General features: G+C 39.5%; 1 protein-coding gene across 6 annotated transcripts in view; it reads left to right on the top strand.

Moving 5' to 3' along the window:
* The first annotated feature begins 2,191 nt into the window (after positions 1 to 2,191).
* The window catches only part of LOC139277557 (tumor protein D54-like), an 85,983-nt gene continuing 70,573 nt past the window's right edge, over positions 2,192 to 17,601 (top strand). For 2 of the 6 annotated variants that reach the window (XM_070896159.1, XM_070896163.1), the window contains exons 1-3: positions 2,192 to 2,287; positions 5,544 to 5,680; positions 9,495 to 9,643. In XM_070896159.1, the coding sequence (XP_070752260.1) occupies positions 2,269 to 2,287; positions 5,544 to 5,680; positions 9,495 to 9,643 (305 nt within the window). In that variant the 5' untranslated portion in view covers positions 2,192 to 2,268. Of the gene's footprint in view, positions 2,288 to 2,849; positions 3,048 to 5,543; positions 5,681 to 9,494; positions 9,644 to 17,601 lie in introns of those variants that run through there. The other 4 variants (XM_070896164.1, XM_070896158.1, XM_070896161.1 and 1 more) reach the window with 4 other exon arrangements.

Genomic DNA, 17,601 nt, shown 5'->3' on the forward strand with positions numbered 1-17,601 from the left:
GGACTACATCTAACTCCTTTTTGAATATATTTAGTGAATTGGCCTCAACAACTTTCTGTGGTAGAGAATTCCACAGGTTCACCACTCTCTGGGTGAAGAAGTTTCTCCTCATCTCGGTCCTAAATGGCTTACCCCTTATCCTTAGACTGTGACCCCTGGTTCTGGACTTCCCCAACATTGGGAACATTCTTCCTGCATCTAATCTGTCTAAACCCATCAGCATTTTAAACATTTCTATGAGGTCCCCTCTCATTCTTCTGAACTCCAGTGAATACAAGCCCAGTTGATCCAGTCTTTCTTGATAGGTCAATCCCGCCATCCCGGAAATCAGTCTGGTGAACCTTCACTGCACTCCCTCAATAGCAAGAATGTCCTTCCTCGGGTTAGGAGACCAAAACTGTACACAATACTCCAGGTGTGGCCTCACCAAGGCCCTTTACAACTGTAGCAACACCTCCCTGCCCCTGTACTCAAATCCCCTCGCTATGAAGGCCAACATGCCCTTTGCTTTCTTAACCGCCTGCTGTACCTCCATGCCAACCTTCAATGACTGATGTACCATGACACCCAGGTCTCATTGCACCTCCCCTTTTCCTAATCTGTCACCATTCAGATAATAGTCTGTCTCTCTGTTTTTACCACCAAAGTGGATAACCTCACATTTATCCACATTATACTTCATCTGTCATGCATTTGCCCACTCACCTAACCTATCCAAGTCGCTCTGCAGCCTCATAGCATCCTCCTCGCAGCTCACACTGCCACCTAACTTAGTGTCATCCACAAATTTGGAGATACTACATTTAATCCCCTCGTCTAAATCATTAATGTACAGTGTAAACAGCTGGGGCCCCAGCACAGAACCTTGCAGTACCCCATTAGTCACTGCCTGCCATTATGAAAAGTACCCATTTACTCCTACTCTTTGCTTCCTGTCTGACAACCAGTTCTCAATCCATGTCAGCACACTACCCCCAATCCCATGTGCTTTAACTTTGCACATTAATCTCTTGTGTGGGACCTTGTCGAAAGCCTTCTGAAAGTCCAAATATACCACATCAACTGGTTTTCCCTTGTCCACTCTACTGGAAACATCCTCAAAAAATTCCAGAAGATTTGTCTAGCATGATTTCCCTTTCACAAATCCATGCTGACTTGGACCTATCATGTCACCTCTTTCCAAATGCGCTGCTATGACATCCTTAATAATTGATTCCATCATCTTACCCACTTCCGATGTCAGGCTGACCGGTCTATAATTCCCTGTTTTCTCTCTCCCTCCTTTTTTATCCTACCGAAGGAAGGATATACTTGCCTTAGAGGGAGTGCAGCAAAGGAGTGGGATGTTGGGGGGGGCGGGGGGATTATCCTATGAGGAGAAATTCCCTAGAATTTAGAAGAATAAGACGTGATCTCATTGAAACATATACAATTCTTACAGGGTTTGACAAGGTAGGTGCTGGGAGGATGTTTCCCCTGGCTGGGGAATCTATAACGAGGGATCACAGTGTCAGAATAAGTGGTTGGCCATTTAGAAAGAAAGATTTGCATTTATATAGCACCTTTCATGACCACTGGATGTCTCAAAGCACTTTACAGCCAATGAGTGACTACACAGAGAGTATATCTATAGTCTGCATATATCACAGTTCTTCTACACTCTGAGCTTTAACTAGTCTTTTTGTCTTCTTAGACAGTCCCCCGGAGTCGAGGATGACTTGCTTCCACGCTAAAATGAGTTCTAAGGTGACCGATGAGACCAATGCGGGATCTACAGTCTCTGTCACAGGTGGGACAGACGGTGGTTGGAGGGATGGGTGGATGGGGGTGCTTGATTTGTTGTTCTCTCCTTCCGCTGTTTGCATTTGGCTTCCACGTGCTCCCGGCGAAGAGACTCGAAGTGTTTGGTGCCTTCCCGGATGCTCCTCCTCCACTTTGAGAAGTCTACTTTTTCTACCGTAGAGGCTGACTTAGCCTATTGTGTATTCCCAGCATTTTGTATTACTTTATAGATTTCAAAAATAGGGAACTGTTTTGTTCCGGGACGAGGGATGGGGTGGAGAAAAATGTTTTTCCTCTCTGACTTTGATGTGGTGTCGAGGCCCCTCTCTAATTCCCGAGGTGTTGAGGTCAGAAAGAAGCTGTTTACTTCGCTCAACAGGAATCACGTGCTCTTCCTGCTGACGTGGAGACGGCTGACGTGGGCTGACGGCGCTGGGCTGGTTTATTTGCGCCTCAGTTGTGATTTAACAGTTTGTGGAGCTCGCCATGGATGCCCCGAATCAAGGTACAGGCGCCGTCTCTCCTCTCGCTGCTCGGACATGCCGTTGGTTCCCGAGCTGCCGTGCCGAAGCGCCTCGCACTTTGGGACCATTTTTTATTTTCGGGGGCGCTCTGGGCTTGGCCGCTGCCCCAGCCGGAAATTACCGCGATTCAGGCCTGAAGCACAGGAAGAGGGTTAGGCCAAGGCTAAAGTCAGCACAACAAGCCACCTTCCTTGTGCTGTAATGTTTTAGTTTACGCTGGCAGCAGCAACTAATAATTTAACCATCGAATTTTTTAGTCACTGGTTATTGAAGTTTTGTGGAGAGGGAATGGAAAATAAAATGCATGGGTTTGCAGGAAGACTTGGTTTATTTTGCTGCCCAGTTCTAGTTTTGATTGTGTTTGAACTCATCTCTCCTCATTCTGTTCCCGTACAAAAAATGTTTTGTAATCTGTCTAATATGTAAAATTGAGAGTTGAAAGGCATATATACGCAGCAAGATGTAAAAACTGTACATTCTTATAAAGCTACACTTTTTTTAAAAAAAAGTTAAAATACTGCCACTTTACTTTTGCTTTTTCAGGGCACTGTTTCGTGCAAGGTGCATTGCTTACAAACAGCAATGCAGTGATATCAGTTGTGTGTGATATGACAGGACAGGAAAACAGTTGAAAACCCTTTTTTACACAGACAGTGACATTTTGAGTAAAATAGATGCGAAGAAGTGGTTCCTGTCAGTTGGCCTGCTTGTCAAGCACATGGGATTGGAATATTTACACATGTGAGGTTAATATAATTTGCCAGCCAGTCTCATCAGTGGAAACAAAAATCTAAAATGAATGCTTGTTTTACTTACAAAATTGGATTTGAAGACTTGAGTAGGAAATAAACCAAGGTACAGAGGTGCTATTGCCTTGGATTTTAAAATTCTGCAGTTAAGGTTTCAAGTAAGGAATTTGCTCTTCTAAACAAATCCTCATTGTGTCTTCTTTATGGAGTACTTTTGGTGTTGTGTTTGGGCCTCAGATAAGTGTGGCATTCTCTCATTACCACAAGGATTTGTCTACAGCAAACACTGTCTAGTTAGGGGAAAATAATCATAGCACAAAAGTAAATAACTTTTGGTCCACATGTGATTTACAATATCTTGTATGTAATGCATTTTGAGAATTCTGTTTGAATTTACGCGAGTCCATTAATGTAAAAGAGCGGTCAGTACAAAAGAATGCAGAGCAGATTCTTTGCATCAGTTTATTTCCATCTTGATGCAAACATACAGGCACATGAAATAGTCTTTGTATTGTTCACAAGCCAGAGCATGTATGGGCTTGCTGTGGTAGCACTCTGAGAGGGTAATGATGCTTTATTGAAATCTGAGGCTTGCTGAACAGCATAGCTATCCTGGTAGTTGTAAGTAAATGTTATGTGGTGTGGGGTTCAACTGAGAAGGATGTGCTAGGAAGTTCCCAGATTTTTTGCCAAGTTGGTAGCTGTTCTCATCGAGGATATTTAGGGCATTGCATTTGGGCCTCTGGTTAATGGTTGCTTCCAATCGCAATTAAGCAACTACTGCTGGGGGCATGCAAGTGTAGATGTCGTGTAAGAACAAGCTATTGGCATTTTCCACAATTTATTATTTGACCTGATGATTGGCTGGTAGAGTGAGATTCTTAAACCTGAAACTGTTCCTGGAACTTTACTTCTTCAGGCCTTGGACAGGAGTGAAAATAACAAGAACAGCTCTGTCTGACCAATTTATTGTCAAAACCCCTTGATGACAGCTGAATGTGATTGTGTTCGTAAAAAGTTTACATCAAGGTTATTACAACAGCACTATTATGTTGTCACAGTTTTGTACTGCAGCAATTGTAACATTCAAACAGCTAAACTTGCTTATTTTACAGAAAAGCTGTGACAACGCTGAATAATATTTACAACTGTGAAAAGGAAATCCTCAATTGGAAGCGTGGTTTGGTTTCCCTGTAGTCGACAAGCTGTTTTTTTAAATTTAAATCCATGAATGGAAACTATATAACTGTTTTTTTAAAAAAAAAGCTTTAGTATTTTGTTTAGTTTTTTACCCAATTTTTTCATTACTCACCTGAAAGCACTGAATCCTGCTGGGATGTACAGCTCCAGAAGCACCAGCTGCCCTTCAAATACCTTGCCATTATTTAAATATAAGGCTTGCCAGTGAGCATCAGCAAACTATTTGATCATTGAGAGAATCAAAGCTGAGCCCAATCCCTTTTTCATCTGACATCCAAACATGTGTTTCCAGCATGGGTCACTGGATAGAAATAGGGAGTGGGCACCTCCTGACTGGCTTTACTCTCCCCAGCTCGGGATTGTTGAGGCAAGCTGTAGTCGCCCAACTGCCGCCCTTCCTGAGATTAGCTAACTCCATACAGTCTGCTGTTCAAACTTAGGACTTTGGTCGATGTATAGCTTAGTGTTGTACAGGGTAGTGCCTTTACACTCTTTAGCCATTTTGGGAGCTGAAATTAAAGCTCCACTATGAAGTGTGATGCTTAACTTTTGTAGTAAAATCTGTGGGCAATTGTGGAAGATTACAAATAGTGGGTGTCAACCCTTGGAATACATAAAATAGTTTAAGGAAATGGTGAGAGTGCTGTTATGTTTCATTTTATTTAGGTAGATATTCTTTGTATGTGGTACGCTGTTGGAAGTTCTACTTCATTTGTGTATCTTGTGTTATCAAGGAAAATCAGAAAAACATGTTCAAACTCATTTGGTTATCTGCCCCACCTGTGATAGAGATTGTAGGTCCAGCATTGGCCTCATCAGTCACCTGAGAATTCATTTTTAGTGTGGAAGCAAGTCATCCTTGACTCCGAAGGACTGCCTAAGATCATTAATGGAGAAGCAGCTTTCATAATCTTGCCCCTTTTAGTTACTTTATAAGTATCTACCATACTGAAACTTAGTCAATCTATAATTGGACTTGTTTTTCTTTTGTGACATTCCAGTTTTTAGCAGATGTTTTAAGTATTTTAAAATCCCTATTCAGTAGGATTATGATGCTGCCTTTTCCCCCCCCCCTTCCAGGTGATCATTTTGTACCTGTGAGCCAGCTGTGTTTTTATGTCCTTGAAGAGGACAACCTATGGACAAGCATTTTGATACCTGGTTCACTGTCCTGTTGAAAGCGAGTTGCTATCCAGTTGGTTGCAGCAGTTGTGCGTGGGTTCACTCTTGCAGCTTGAGTCCCGTTGCTAGTTGTTTACTCGTGTGTTTGTTTGATTACCTGTGACAGATATCAACCTTAACTCTCCTAACAAAGGTCTGCCTGGAAACATGACTGACGTGCCTGTGGACACGCCTGCAAGTGGCGATGGAGTTGGTGTACTTTCTGAAGCTGAAACGGAGGAGCTCAAGAGTGAACTTGCCAAGGTATAGTTGGAAGAACTTTTGCAATATCCGGAAAATTATACTGGCGTACAAGTGCAGCTGCCATGCCACAGGCTAATTTTTTTTTACCTTTTTTTTTGCCTGTGTGATTTATTTAAGACTAGGACCTATAAGGGTTCAAGGAAAATGTAGTTTTTTTTCATTTGACCAGATTTAAATGTTACTGAAAGTAAAGATGAAACACTATACAGGATATTCACTTCGTGACTTCTGACTTATTTTTGTTTTTCATCATTAATGGTAGTCAATGAATGTTACTATTTTAGCTGATGGCAACTGAATTAATATGTTGAACACCACAGAAAGCTTGTCAAGATATTTATTTGAAATGCAAGTCAGTGGAATAATCCTTGAATGCGATATTTTGTTCAATACCTTTTTATTGAATGAACAAATATGTTGACTGCTCTTGTGGGATTTGATTTTTTTAAATTAATTGATCAATTATTATAGCAAGAATGTTTATCACAGAACTGAGTAATTCTTGCTGTTGACTTGAGTTGTGCAAGATGCATACTTTGCATTTGTGAGCTTGCCATTTAATTAGTCCATTATATTTAAGTTAGGTGTGGCACACCGATTGGACCTTACTCACTTTAGGCGGTCAGTAGTGCACTATTACTAGCCCCATTATCTTCATGATCTGTCTACAGTTGAAGTCAAAATGACTGCATTTGGATATTTTTTTTACAATTATTCTGTGACAGATCTGTGGCATTTTCATCCATTTCTAACCTCTCTTACAGTTGCTGTTGAGTCTGTTTGTAAAATGTAGAGAATCTGTTGCCTGCAGTTACATTGCTGATTAGCATAGAATAGTGTACATTTCTAGCTTTTTTTTCTGTCCCATCTCTACAGATTGGCATCTGCAAAAGAAAAAAAGTATGTTGTTTGACATTCCACAGTTGAATTCAGTACAGTATTGTATTAATTTACAATGTTCTGGTTGGCAGTTCTGAAGTTGTACAGTCAGCACAGAAACTCTTTCGAGGTTCAATGTCGGTTTTACGTGGGCAGCAAATCTGATCCTGTCTGTTTCATACACTTGGAAATTAGAGAAGTAATCTGCAAATAAGGATTAAGAGGAAAATAACACATTTCCAGCTTAGTATAGCTTCTGCACATTATTGGATCATTGTTGAGTAATGCAGAATATTTTAGGTATTGCTTTCCTTGGAACCTTTAATTTAAATATAGCCAGAAATATTTTGAACTTTAATGACAAAATTGTTTGCAAATCTGGGGCTGAATTTTTTGTTCAGGCAGATATGTTTGAGAGGTGTGGGTGGAAAGCATCCCAATTGATGAGGCTTGTTTGTCTCCACCCATCTGGGACAACTATGTCATACACACAGGGAATGAAAATTGGAGAGTGACTTATCTCTGGCTGGCTTGACCAGCCACCTCAGAGGCCTGGCTTGGTAGCAAGTAAGGGAACTTTGTAAAAGGTTAAAAATGCACTTTGTGCCAGTTCAGGCACATTTAATAGATTACACAAGTGTATTGCAATGAGATGTTCTTCAATATGCTATATTCTGATTTTTTTTTTTTTTGTATTGTCTCCTAATTGTGTACGTGAGTTCCTCACTTAAATTTTGGATGATTGGCGAGGGGCCAAATGGCCTCGTCCTGCTCCTATTTCTTATGTTCTTGTGTGTGCCATGTCATACTTGCTGTCACCAAGGATTTGGAAAATGTTACACTAAAGAGCCCACAGATTGGCAACTTTTGAGTCATTTCTTGTGAAAAACATTCATGATTTCAGGAATTATCATTCGCTTTCTTTTCCAAGATTATCTATTTGACAATAGTACAAGATCAGTGGCTGTAATACATTTTCAACTTTTCGGTCAGTACAGATAAGTTTAGCCTATCTAGTTTATTTTTCCATAGAAACCTATGATCCTGTCTTGCCCATCACAGCACTTGACTACTTCTTGAGTGACTCCAGAGTTTTTACCTCCACTACTGTATCTGGAACAGGACTTCTGGTTCTGATAACTGGGTGATTAATTGCTTCCTGATGTCAATTCTGTTGATCTTATAGAAACTTGACAAGGTGGATACAGAGAGAATGTTTTCACTGATGGGGGAATTAGAACTAGAGGGCATGATCTTGGAATAAGGGGCCACCCATTTAAAACAGAGATGAGGAGGATTTTCTTCTCTGAGGGTTGTAAATCTGTGGAATTCGCTGCCTCAGAGAGCTGTGGAAGCTGGGACATTGAATAAATTTAAGACAGAAATAGACGATAAGGGGTTATGGGGAATGGGTGGGGAAGTGGAGCTGAGTCCATGATCAGATCAACCGTCATATTGAATGGCGGAGCAGGCTCGAGGGGGCCATGTGGCCTACTCCTGTTCCTATTTCTTATGTTATGTTCTTATAATCCTGAATTACTCTATTCAGTTTGTTCTTGTATCTTCTTGTCCTTTCATGATGGTTTACCTTGAAGTAATCGTTTTTCTGCTCCACAAGCCTCTGTTGGAGTTATACTCTAATGTGCTATTTAGATGAGGGAAATCTCCGGTTTTATCCCTGATCTGTTCTGCATTAGTCGGCTAGCGTGGCAGTAGTACTCCAATTATCCTGAGCACGCCTAAGGCTATGGAGAAGAAACAATCAATCCAGGTTTCCAGTCCTGATTGCTACCCATTGATCCCTACTGAAATGGGTGTGCATGCACACATCAGGTGAGACCAGAATCTGGCTTGCCTGTAATGGATCCTCCATCATCGAGTCTTCTGCCACTAACAGTCCAGATTCATGCATGGATATGGTCAGTTGGATGGGAGAATGCATGTCTGCAAATGCCTTTTGAACTTTATTCCAACATGAATCACTGTCTTGGGGGTGGAGACAGGAAGGAACATAGACTAAGAAATTGTTCCCTTGGCTAGTAACAGGATGGACCTGCGGCAGCACTTATATTTTCTTTCCCTTCCGTTTTGGTCCCCTGGGTTATTCATAAAATGACTGCGGGGAACTGTACTGCTCTGAGACCTGTCTGACTTTTAGTTTGATTATGAGGAGGTGTGTAAGAGTAGCCTTTTTCTCCTCTCAGTAATGCAAACATCTCAATGGGCTGCTTCAAAATTGCTTTATCTCCAGCCTTTTTAAGAGGGGGAGTGAATTGGAATTTGCTGTGGGCATTAGCGAGGATACATGTTTTGTGTGGGGTTTGTCAGGGAAAGTGCCCATTGAAGTATATTGTTAATTAGTAGTGCATTGAAAGTGCTGTTTATATTTTCATCACGGGATTAGATGACGGTTGTGATTGGTATTAACAGTGAAAGTCCTCCTCCGAAAGCAGCTTATTTCAGGAAGAGCCTCTGCTGGCCGAATATCCTTGCTGTAGAACAATTTACATAGCTAGTATTGTATAATTCTAAAGTGAATCTGAAATTCATTTCTTTGTAGTAATTCATAATGTTAACAACATTTTGCCAGAAATTCGCACATCTACAATAAAGTGTTCGTTTTGTGACATCGGGAGTGATTTCCAAAACCACCTCTGCCAATATCCTTCATTACAGGGAATTGTTCAAAGTGCTGCTCCCCTTTCTAGGTCGTGGGATGATATGTTGCGTCGACAGCATAGCTGAGAGATTGTTAATGAGTATTTTATCAGGTATTTACAGAATGTTTCGGTCAAGTGTTTGAAGTTTATTCAATAAATTGATTTTGCTGCCTCTGTACAGTAGAAAACCTGCTCAATCAATAGTTACAACAATGTATGTGCTGATGAAGTAATTGCTTATTTGTGAGTTAGAATTTTATGGGGTTTTTTTATAGGTTGAAGACGAAATAGCAACACTTCGGCAGGTGCTGTTTGCCAAAGAAAAACATGCTTCTGAGATCAAAAGAAAGTTGGGGTTGACTCCTTTCAATGAACTCAAGCAAAATCTTAGCAAGAGCTGGCAAGATGTGCAAGCATCCAATGCGTAAGTACTTGGAGCACAAAACTAGAACTTTTCTATCGTTAACATGGTTCATTTTTTAAAAATAGGTAATCAGTATGACTGAACAGTTGTTGTCCAGGATACATGTACATGTACAGGAGATTGCTTTCAAACTGGTGGGTTCCTGCCCTCCTCTTTTCTCCCCCCCCCAAAAAAAACCTTGCATTAGTGAATTTCTGATTTCAGAGTACAACAAATAAGTGAAGTGCTGCACTTTGCTCAGTTGGAACACTTAACACAGCCAATCACCCATGGTACCTAATTTAAGAGGATAATTAACAGGGTTAGTGTATTGTGTAGATTCACTTTGACATGCTAAATGCACACATTTATTTGCAATTTCTTTCAGACCAGTGAATGGACTGCAAACTGTTTCGGGTCTGATTTATTTTTTTTTCTTATTTCTCCGAATAGATGTAGTGAAAAATTACAAGAATGTCTTCATTTCTGAGTCATGCAGTTCGTATCTCCTACTTTACTGAATTATTTTGTATAACACTTAAAGCTAAATGCTAGAAAACACAAAACAGTAAAGATTATTCAGCTTTGTAGGTGGATGTGATGCAGGAATGTTGCACAGTCCTCAGATGGTTGAGGATATGAGTAATCTTAAAAATTATCAGCTAAGTTTCTGCATAAAAATTAATTTTCCCCCTTTTAAAAAATAATAGTGCTGTTGTACAGATAAAATATATTAATTTCAAAGAAAATAATCTTTCGAAGGATGAATGAGATCTCTCTCTCTCTCTCTCTCTCTCTCTCTCTCTCTCTCTCTCTCTCTCTCTCTCTCTCTCTCTCGTTCCCTCCCTCCCCCTCGCAGAAGTGTTCACATACAAACTATCTTTTTTCTTGAGCTATTTGATACAAGCAGCATTCTCAAAATTCTTGAAATGTCTCCCCCTTTTTAAGGCGTTACTATGATGTGCTTCGACACTGCATGGTTAGTTTTCAAGTTATAGTGGAATAGGTCAAATGGCATGATAATTCAGCATATAGCTTCAGACAAAAACTTTGGATCCTATGGCCAAAAGTCTGTTCTATCAAAGCGGTTATTCAAGAAACTGCACCAACATAACACCTATTTTCCTTTTGAACTGTTTTACATTTGCAAATAACATGAGCTTTATTGTAACAATGCTTGCTTTGCAGGAAATGATAACATTGGGCTGGCAATTTTAGTTTATCAAAAGCTCGTGTCCTTTTTCTAATTACATTTGAATGTCTGAGCAATTTTCATTTTCAGTTTGCAAAGGACTTGCAAATGACTCTTTGTGAAATGAAGAGAAGCAGATTGCATCATTCCTCCCCTCCCAGGTAGTTTACAACCAACTTATTTTGTGACATTGGATAGCAACTTGCTAGTTTAGGTAGACTGATTTACATTCCACACAATCAGCCCAAAATTGTTAAGCCCAACTAGGATGCGCAAGAAAAGTTGAATGTAATTTAAATAAATACACTGGAAAGGGATCATAAATAAGGTTTGGAATTGTGAATAAAAACCTTTTCAAAAAGGTTGTATACCTTGGATGTCGTTCTGCATAAATGACATTTTTGGTTATGTTGTTAACAGTAGGCAGAATTAGGCAAGTGAGTAATGCAATCTGATGGTGTCACTTCCATTTATGATCCATTGCAACGTGTGGTATAATTTTATGAATAATTTAAACAACATGGATATGAAATTGTGGAAACCTGTTTGCTTAGAACTGGTACTAATTCAGAATCACTTGTTTCAGGAGCCACTATAAATGAGACATTAGTTTGGACAATGCTTGGTTAGCAAGTTTGAATTGCGGACTATGTCATTTTTATAGTTCAGAATGTTTGCTTGCTGCTTGGAACCTGAGTAACAACCTGCTTAACTTGTACTTGTTGCTTTCCTCCATTCATCTTGATTTACAAATGTTTTGTATGCCCTCTTTCTTTAAACTTTATAGCAAATGCCAGCTGTGTTTCGTGCACACTTGTGTTTTTATATATCTGGTACAATGAAATGATGGAATGTTCCCAAAAATTGTGACAGACTTAATTTAATGCAACAAGAACTAGTTTACATAGAATAGTGTGAGTGGTTCTTGTGATCAAGCTTACTCGACTTGCAATTAGAGTAATAACACCTGCCCTGGAAAAATACCAGAAAATTTGCTGCATTCCCAACAGGTTTACTGAGTCTCCAATGAAATTGAAGTACGTTATGCATACAGAATCGGTTCATTAGTATGAATCAGACATTCTTTGCTTTATTTGTGTTCTATGTTTGGATAAGTTGTTTTGTTCCTCCCCACTCACTCCAAAAATGTTTTGTTTGGTATTACTGAAATATGAATCAATTTTTTTGCTTTTTTAAAAAAAGTATCAAGTGCAAGTTATTTGTTTTAATCTTTGTGATGTCGCTATGATTCCGTTGGGTTCGCCTCTCTGGTGTAACTATTTCCACTTTCTGTCTGTTACTATGCAGTTTTATGTTGTGAGCACAATGGCCTTATTTGCATGTTCCATTAATGTAAACTTGAAATTATTGGCGAGTCACTTCTACGTTTAAACCTGTGGTGTTCCTGTGTAATAGCATGGTGAATCAGTGAAAGTGCCAGCAAGTGCAGTTTCATTCAATAGCAGAAGATGTCGCAAAACATTCAAAATAAGCCACCATCCAGCTTGATGGACTTGGACATTATTAATACTGCTTATGATGAACTACCTACCTAGTTGGAGGAAATGAAAACAATGGAATCTTGCTGAAATTTTCAATTCAATAATAGAATATTGGAAAGCACAGCATAAAAGTGGACCATATCGCCCATCATACCTCTTTATGCTTGTCATATATTTAACATCACTGTATCCATAGATCCTGCAAGTGCTTCGGTGCAGGCTCCTCCCAGAATACAAGTTTCCTCCAAATTAGCAGCCATTATTTTTTCAGAACAAAATTCGAAGTACATATGCAACAATACTTAGTCATGTCTTGTATTTGGCACATCAAAAAGATGGACATAAGTATGTGACTAATAACTGGATTTATGAAAAATTGACCAAGTCATATACAGTTACCTTATCTATTGCGATTGAACCTAGGTGACAGGCAAATTCAATGGGTATTATTTAATGTAAGATCACAACATTTCAACCATCTTGGTGGTGAGTTAGGAGTTAAAATGTGACAACTGTAGTTTATCATGCCATCATTTTTAAGAAAACCGTATGAAAATTTATTGCAACTGCACTTCATTTTTAATGTACAGTGGATAGTGTAATTTACTTGGTTATCGCCTTGCACCAATATCCAGTGAGATTGTAGGGGTGTACCTGTGATCCTTTTATAGCTTTAATATGAAACCTTTATTGCACTGGAAATTTCATGTACTATTTTTGCTTATGGTGTAAACACGTTTTTAAAATCGCAGTATGGGGCTGCCATATTTAGATACCCTCCCTGGGAGGAGTGCAGAAGTGAAGTAATACTATGGTGAATGTGATTCAACATCTCAACCTAACACACCGCCCTAGGATCCTGTGACTATTGATGTCACAACATCTGTAAATGTTGGGACATCACAATACTGAAAACAGTGTTTCATGTTTTTGAGGAGGCTATAGCACACAATTATGTGCCGCCAATATAATCTAGCTTGAGCAACTGAAGTTGTTAGTGTTCGTTTGGGCTTGTTCAGGCTGACAAGTTGCACATAACAAAAGTATTAGTAAGTGTACATTTTCAAGAGGCTTGCTTCACTCAGGTTTCAATCTAAAACCTATGACATTGATCATTAATAACAACAGCTACTTTTTTTTTTGTGCAGTTTAATTGTTGGAGGTGCTATATTTTATATAAAATTATAGGCCCCAACTGTTTAAGATGGGTATAAAATGGCATCAAAGAACGGGGAGTTCTTCCTGGTTCAATTAGCAACATCAAAACTGGTAATTCATCTCATTGTTGTTTGTGGGATCTTCCTGAGTGCAAATTGGCTGCTGTGTTTGCCTACAAAAATAAGTGACTAAACTTCAAAAAATGATGCAGTTGGGAATGTTCTGAGGATGTGAAAGGTGCATGTCCATCCTTCTTTCCTGGCTTCTCAATTCCCCACCTCCCCTCCCCCCAAACACAATAGCCTGCTGATATTCGCAGATGAAGGTCGGCTGCTTGGGTAGTGACATGAGGACTGCGAGTATTTGACTTCACCTTTGCAAGACTCCGTGCCTTCAGGAGATGTGAGAAAATATGAAAAAGGAACTAGATTTTTCCCTGCAGTGTGCCGTATCTCCAGCTAAGAGGATGAACAAACTGCTATTGGGCTTTTGCCAATGTCTGTCTGCATCTGTCTATTCTCGGCCCAAGAGGCATATATTGTCCTATTTATCACTTTCGTTACAACAGAAAATGCTACAAATACTCAGCAGGTCAGGCAGCACCTGTGGAGAGCGAAACGGAGTTAACGTTTCAGATCGATGGCCTTTTGTCTGAACTGGAAAAGTTAGAGATGTAATCGCTTTTAAACATGTACAGAGGTGGGGAAGGGGAGAAAAGAATACAAGGTCTTTGATGGGGTGGAAGGCAGGAGAGGTTCAGTGGCAAAATGGTGCAAGGTGAAACGAGACAATAATGGGACAAGTAACGAAACAAAAGATGGGTCTAGAGGTGTAAATGGGAATATCATCATTAGTCATAGCTGCCATCTGGAAAAAGATGGGGCAGAGGTTATGATCTGAAATCGTTGAACTCAATTTTGAGTCTGCAAGGCTGTAAATTCCCTATGTAGAAAGATGAGGTGCTTTTCCTCAAGCTAAAGTTGAACTTCATTGGAACAGTGTAGGAGGCAGACAAAAGTCTTTTGTCTCCCAATTAGGTAAATTGACAGTATGTTCTGACCAGCCCAGGGCTAGTTGGAGATCTAGTTTTGTACAAAATGTAATGTGTATAAGAATTTGAAAACTGCAATTTGTTTTTTTTAAAGAAAAATGACTCGTGGAAAAAGTCCAAAACTTGCCAAAATCAAAGGCAGTTGTTGCACTGCCTATGGCAAGGGAAAATATTAGGATTAATAAGTTAGCTCCTCAAAAATAAAATTCTCTAGTTTTGGCAAATCCCATTTAATACGGTTGCAAAAAAAGGAAATTGGCCTAAAGGAAAGGAGGGAGAGCCTACTTGGTTATTCTTTCTTTCTCTCCCACTTTTTTTCTTGACTCTCCATCTATCTCCTGGAAAAGGTCCCTGCACCAAAATTACAGTAGTCATATTTATTTCTTCAGTAATTATGTTCAGTTTGCATGCAAGAAATGTTCTGGGTTTGGGATCAGGAGCTCCTTGTCACGTCAAGATCTAATAAAAATACTGAACCTATTTTGAAGTCGATGTAATTTGTCAGTTCCTGGCTCGGCAATTAAATGTGCGAAGTAAGTCTCCAGTTTGCTCTCACTGTAAGCCCAGCTCTTATGAAATGGCAATCATACTATTCAGGGAGTAACCTGCAATAATGACTGTTCTGCCAAAAGCATGACTCAGTTAATTCTGTGGGAGGAAATTAATTACAGAAAGGAAAGAACTTGCATTTATATGACTCCTTGCATGACCTCGGAAATTCTCAAGTGCTTTACAGCCACTGAAATATTTTTGAAGTGTAGTTGCTGTTCTGCAGGTAAATGTAGAAGCCAATTTTTGCACCGCAAGGGAGCACAAACAGCAATGAGACACATGACTAGATAATCTGTTTAGGTGGTAATTTGAGGGGAAAATGTTGGCCAGTTACAGTAAGATATAGTGTAAATAAAACTGATCTGGGTCCAGAACAAAATTAGAAGCTCGATTTTAAAGAAAGACTTGCATTTATGTAGCGCCTTTTACAACCTCATAGGATAAGGCACAGAAATAGGCCATCTGGCCCAACCAGTCCATGCCGGTGTTTATGCTCCACTCTGGGCCTCCTCCTGTCTTTCCTCATCTAAATCTATCAGCATAACCCTCTATTCCTTTCTCCCTCATGTGCTTATCTAGCCTCCCCTTAAGTGTATCTTTACTATTTGCTTCAACCACCCCATGGTAGCGAGTTCCACATGCTCATCACTCTTTGGGTAAAGAAGTTTCTCCTGAATTCCCTCTTGGATTTCTTGATGACTATCTTGTATTGATGACCTCTAGTAATGCTCTTCCCCACAGGTGGAAACATTCTCTCTGTATCCACGATCAAAACCTTTCATAATTTTCAAGACCTCGATTAGGTCACCCCTCAGCCTTTTTTCAAGAGAAAAGAAACCCAGGCTGCTCATCCTTTGCTGATATGTATACCCTTGCATTTTTGATCTTATTCATGTAGATCTTCTCTGCGCCCTCTCCAGTGCCTCTCTCTCCTTTTTATAATATAGTGACCAGAACTGTGCGTAGTATAAGTGAAGTTTAACCAAGGCTCGATACAGTTTTAGCATATCTTCCCTACTTTTCAATTCTCTACTAGAAATAAACCTAGATGAACTAAAACGAAAAAAGTGCTTGGTTTGCTTTTTTTATGGCCTTGATGACCTGTATCGCAACTTTGTGATTTGTGTATTTGTACTCTGAGATCCCTTTGTTTCTCTAACCCATCTAGACTCGCACCCTCCAAGTAATGTGACTTCCTTATTCTTCCTAGCAAAATATAATATCTCTCATTTATCTGTGTTGAACTTCATTTGCCATTTATATGCCCATTCTGCAAGTTTATTCATGTCCTCCTGTAATTTGTTGCAGTCCTCCTCAGTATTGACTTTCCCACGCCACCCCCCCCCCCCCCCCAAAATTAATTATAATCCACAAATTTAGAAATTGTGTTTTTGATTCAAAGATCTAAGTCTTAATATAAATTGTGAACAACAGTGGTCTCAGCACTGATCCTTGTGGGACACCACGACCCACCTTCTGCCACTGTGAACAGTTACCTTTTACCCCGACTCTCCTCTTTCTGTCTTGAAGCCAGCTCATTATCCATTCTGATCCTTGTCCCCTGACACACTCTTCTCTGACCTTGTTCATCAGTATGTTTTGGGGTACCTTTTTCGAAGGCCTTTTGAAAATTTAGATAAATTACCTCGACTACATTACCATTGTCAATACTCTCTCTGTTACCTCTTCAAAAAATTCAGTGAGGTTGGACAAGCAAAACTAACATTTTGAAATCCATGCTGACTGTTCATTATTATATTTTTGGTTTCTAGATGTTTTACTATTTTCTCCTTTTAGTAGGGATTCCATTATTTTTCCTACCAATGATAAGCTGACTGGTCTATAATTCCTTGGATATGTTCTATCCCTCTTAAATATAGGTATTGCGTTAGCCATCCGCTTGTCCTCAGACACTACACCTTTTTCTAATGAATTATTAAATATATGTAGTAATGCTTCTGCTATCTCTTCCTTAGATTCTTTTAAAATGCATGGATGTAATCCAGCCAGACCAAGGTTTTATCCTGAGTTTGATTAGTTTATTTAATATGTCCTCTCTTTATTTTAAATGCACTTATTTCGTTACTAATCTGATCATCAAATGTCATGTCCACCTGTTCTATTGACTTCTCTTTTTAATCTCTTCATATTCTCTCTTATCATGCACTCCCTTGCGGTCTATGAACTTGATGTATGCAGCTTTCCATGTCGTCAATTGTTCGCTTATGGCTTTATTCATTCATGGAGTTGCATTAGTGTTTAGTTTTTTCTTTCCTTTTAGTGGAATATATTGTTCCTGCACTCGATTGAACACTGTTTTAAAGATTTCCCATTGCTGTTCTACAATGTTGTTTGCCAATATTGTTGCCCATTTTATTTTCACAGCCCCTCTAATCTATTACCCTGGTTTTCATCATAGTTGTGTCCTTTTCCATTATCTTAAAGTGTATTATATTATGGTCACTATTGCCTAGATGTTCCTTCACTTTTACTCTTATCTTCTCTGGTTCATGCCCCGTTACTA

The sequence above is a fragment of the Pristiophorus japonicus genome, chromosome 12, assembly GCF_044704955.1.
Source record: "Pristiophorus japonicus isolate sPriJap1 chromosome 12, sPriJap1.hap1, whole genome shotgun sequence".
Classification (NCBI taxonomy): domain Eukaryota; kingdom Metazoa; phylum Chordata; class Chondrichthyes; family Pristiophoridae; genus Pristiophorus; species Pristiophorus japonicus.